Genomic DNA, 2,786 nt, shown 5'->3' on the forward strand with positions numbered 1-2,786 from the left:
ATGTATTATTTTTACAATTAGACCTTATATTATTTAAGTAAAATAAATTCATATTGAATTAGAGGGAAACTCATTGTAAATCATTATGACTATTGATTTTTATGATATTTAAATACAATAATTCTAGGTTCATGTTCATTTGAATGGATATTTAATTATAATAATTCTAAATTCAATTAGATGAGAAAGTTTGGAATATAGATAATCTATCATTTCAACAAAAGATTGCTAAATTGATTTAAATAAAAATTAATTAAAATTATCTTAATTTTAAAATTATTTAATATTTAAATATATTCATTGTAATTTATTTTGATAGAGATTATATGATATTTAAGTATTATTGAATATAATTTCATTTATATAAGATTGGATGAAAATTAAAAGGTAATTTATTTCTCTTACTATAGAAATTAGCGTAAATTATCATGACTCTTGAATCAACGGTATTTGAAGTACTGTAGTTTCTAGATTCGTTCAGCTAAAGATTAGTTGAATCAATGCTATTTTAAGAGATTCATTTAGCTGAAGATTAGTTACTCATTTGCTTCATTAAAATAGTTGTTCAGAGTGGCTCCTTAAATAAAGGAAATGATATACAGAGGTTTGCGCACAATTGCAGGAGATCAACAATGCAAGGAAAGTTTTGCGTAGTGGGTGGAGATGGTTTCTATGGCTCATCGCTCGTTAACTTTCTTCTCAGCAGAGGCTTTTCTGTCCATGCAACTATTCTTCCAGCATCTGGTAATCCCCATTATCGCCATTCTTTAAAAGTTTATGTTCATGCATAGAATACAATGTATAATTCAAACATCAAATGTTCGGAGTTTGTACAGGGAATGATGATATAAACTATCTACATCAACTTCCTGGTGCCCATGAAAGGCTTAAGCTCTTCAACGCAGATCTGCGAGTGGAAGGCAGCTTTGATTCACCCGTTTCGGGCTGCCAAGGTGTTTTCTTGGTTGCATCTCCAATGGAGTTTGGCTCCAAAGATCCTGAGGTAAACACTCAAACACAGTTCATTTTTGCATTTCAATCCCGAGCTCTATATGTAGAATAATATTAGTTGGGTTTTTTCATTTGTTGCAATATGTTCATGAGCAGAGTGAGGTTGTGGAAGTTGCTGTTGAGGGAACTATCAATGTGCTGAAGTCCTGTGTAAAAGCAAAAACTGTGAAGCGAGTAGTTTTGACTTCCTCTTGCTGCGCCATGTCACCACTGAATGAGCAGGGAGAGATGAGCAACCATTCGTCTCCTGTGGAATCCCTTTGGACTTCAGTCAATTACATACGTTCCAACAAACAACAATTTCCAATTTGGGTATTGCCTAAATTGTTTAATTGGGCCTCGTTAGTTTTAATCTATTTACAATAATTCTTAATCTTTATGCTTCCTAAAATGTTTGATTGGGTCTCATCTGCTAGACTTTGTGGATTCTTATATAGTGTTAAAATGATCTTGGCGCTAACGTTTAAATAAGATTTCCAGATCTGTCAGGATGGAATGTAACTTAACTAGAGAGTACAAAGATTTATTTCTCTTGTTTTCTTATGTTATGTTTATCCCAATGATGGTTCAAAACACAATCAAATATGAAAAGTCTTACACATAATTATCATAGATTGTAGAATTATCATTTTTAATTAGATTGCATTATATCTATTTTATTTCTCAGTATTTCCTATTTGATTATTAAAGTGGTTTATGCTCTCTGTCGAGGAGCTGCACCAGTTTCTAAACAAGCGTTATTCACAGCTCAAGATAACAGATATGTAGGAACCTTAGCCAGCTCTAACATTTATATATTCATATCAACATAACTTATGTTTATATCAATTTCTATTGCAAACAAAATGTTTACATATGAGAATAGTTTGGTTCCTGGTTTGATTCAGGTTGCAGGATTTGGATTCCAGCTTTTCTAAGAATACGCAATATAAGTCCACAAAGCTCACAGATTTAGGCTTCATATTTAATCATGGGATTGAAGAAATTTATGATGATTGCATCGAGTCTTACAACAACCTGGGCTTGTTGACTGGAAATTGATCATTGCCAAGTTTAATGGCTTAGTCAGAACCATTTTAGACATGGAATTCTCCTGATAAATAATGACCTTATTTACTATTCTCTCTAATCGATAATCAATATAGGGAGGTAGACAAGGAGAAAGAACTCTCAGCAGACTGTTAGCTTGAACAACATTGAAATTTTTGTAGTTGTTGTTTTCTGTTGATCAATGCTATTGTCCACATCTATTAATATCTGCTCAAACAAATTTAGTATCGTTACATCTAATGTTACAGTGTCCTATTACTCTTCATAAAAAAATTTGGTATAAAAAATATAAGAATAATTAAATTTGTTTATGTTCGTCTTACTACATATATAAATATTGTAGATTTAATTTTTCCCTATTTGAGTTAAATTATTATTATGTTATAATGAAATTACTATGATTTTTTAGCATATTTCAATTCACAATTTAAATATAAAACAATCAAGTTATAGAAGAGTTGGTTTGATGAACCATTTGGTTAGCTATAATTAAATTTTCAATTATTGGTAAATTATATTTGTAATATAAAATACCCAATCATCTTATGAACTCTAGAAAGAGGCTACTTGCTCATTAATCACTTCCAATTTTTTAAATTTTTTTTTTAAAATCTCAAATTGTCTTAAACTAACCAAATAAAGATAAAAATTTAGCAAATGATTAGTCTAGATATAATACTCTTTGTAGATAAATAATTAGAATGAGTGCATATTAATTTGAAGAG

At 30.1% G+C, this 2,786-nt stretch overlaps 2 protein-coding genes across 2 annotated transcripts; both read left to right on the top strand.

Moving 5' to 3' along the window:
* The first annotated feature begins 556 nt into the window (after positions 1–556).
* On the top strand, positions 557–1,386 carry LOC149576898 (putative anthocyanidin reductase). Its single transcript, XM_089823484.1, has 3 exons — positions 557–744; positions 837–1,003; positions 1,108–1,386. Exons 1-3 carry the CDS (start codon positions 633–635, stop codon positions 1,375–1,377), a joined length of 549 nt encoding a protein of 182 aa, XP_089679610.1. The 5' UTR covers positions 557–632; the 3' UTR covers positions 1,378–1,386.
* A 295-nt stretch (positions 1,387–1,681) lies between these two features.
* LOC149576899 (putative anthocyanidin reductase) lies at positions 1,682–2,372 on the top strand. The gene is made up of 2 exons (XM_089823549.1): positions 1,682–1,775; positions 1,899–2,372. The coding sequence occupies exons 1-2, from the start codon at positions 1,708–1,710 to the stop codon at positions 2,050–2,052; spliced, it is 222 nt and encodes a 73-aa protein (XP_089679675.1). The 5' UTR covers positions 1,682–1,707; the 3' UTR covers positions 2,053–2,372.
* The last annotated feature ends 414 nt before the right edge of the window (positions 2,373–2,786 follow it).

The sequence above is a fragment of the Cupressus sempervirens genome, chromosome 1 (genome assembly GCF_028749045.1).
Source record: "Cupressus sempervirens isolate cs-2001-9-10 chromosome 1, ASM2874904v1, whole genome shotgun sequence".
NCBI lineage: Eukaryota > Viridiplantae > Streptophyta > Pinopsida > Cupressales > Cupressaceae > Cupressus > Cupressus sempervirens.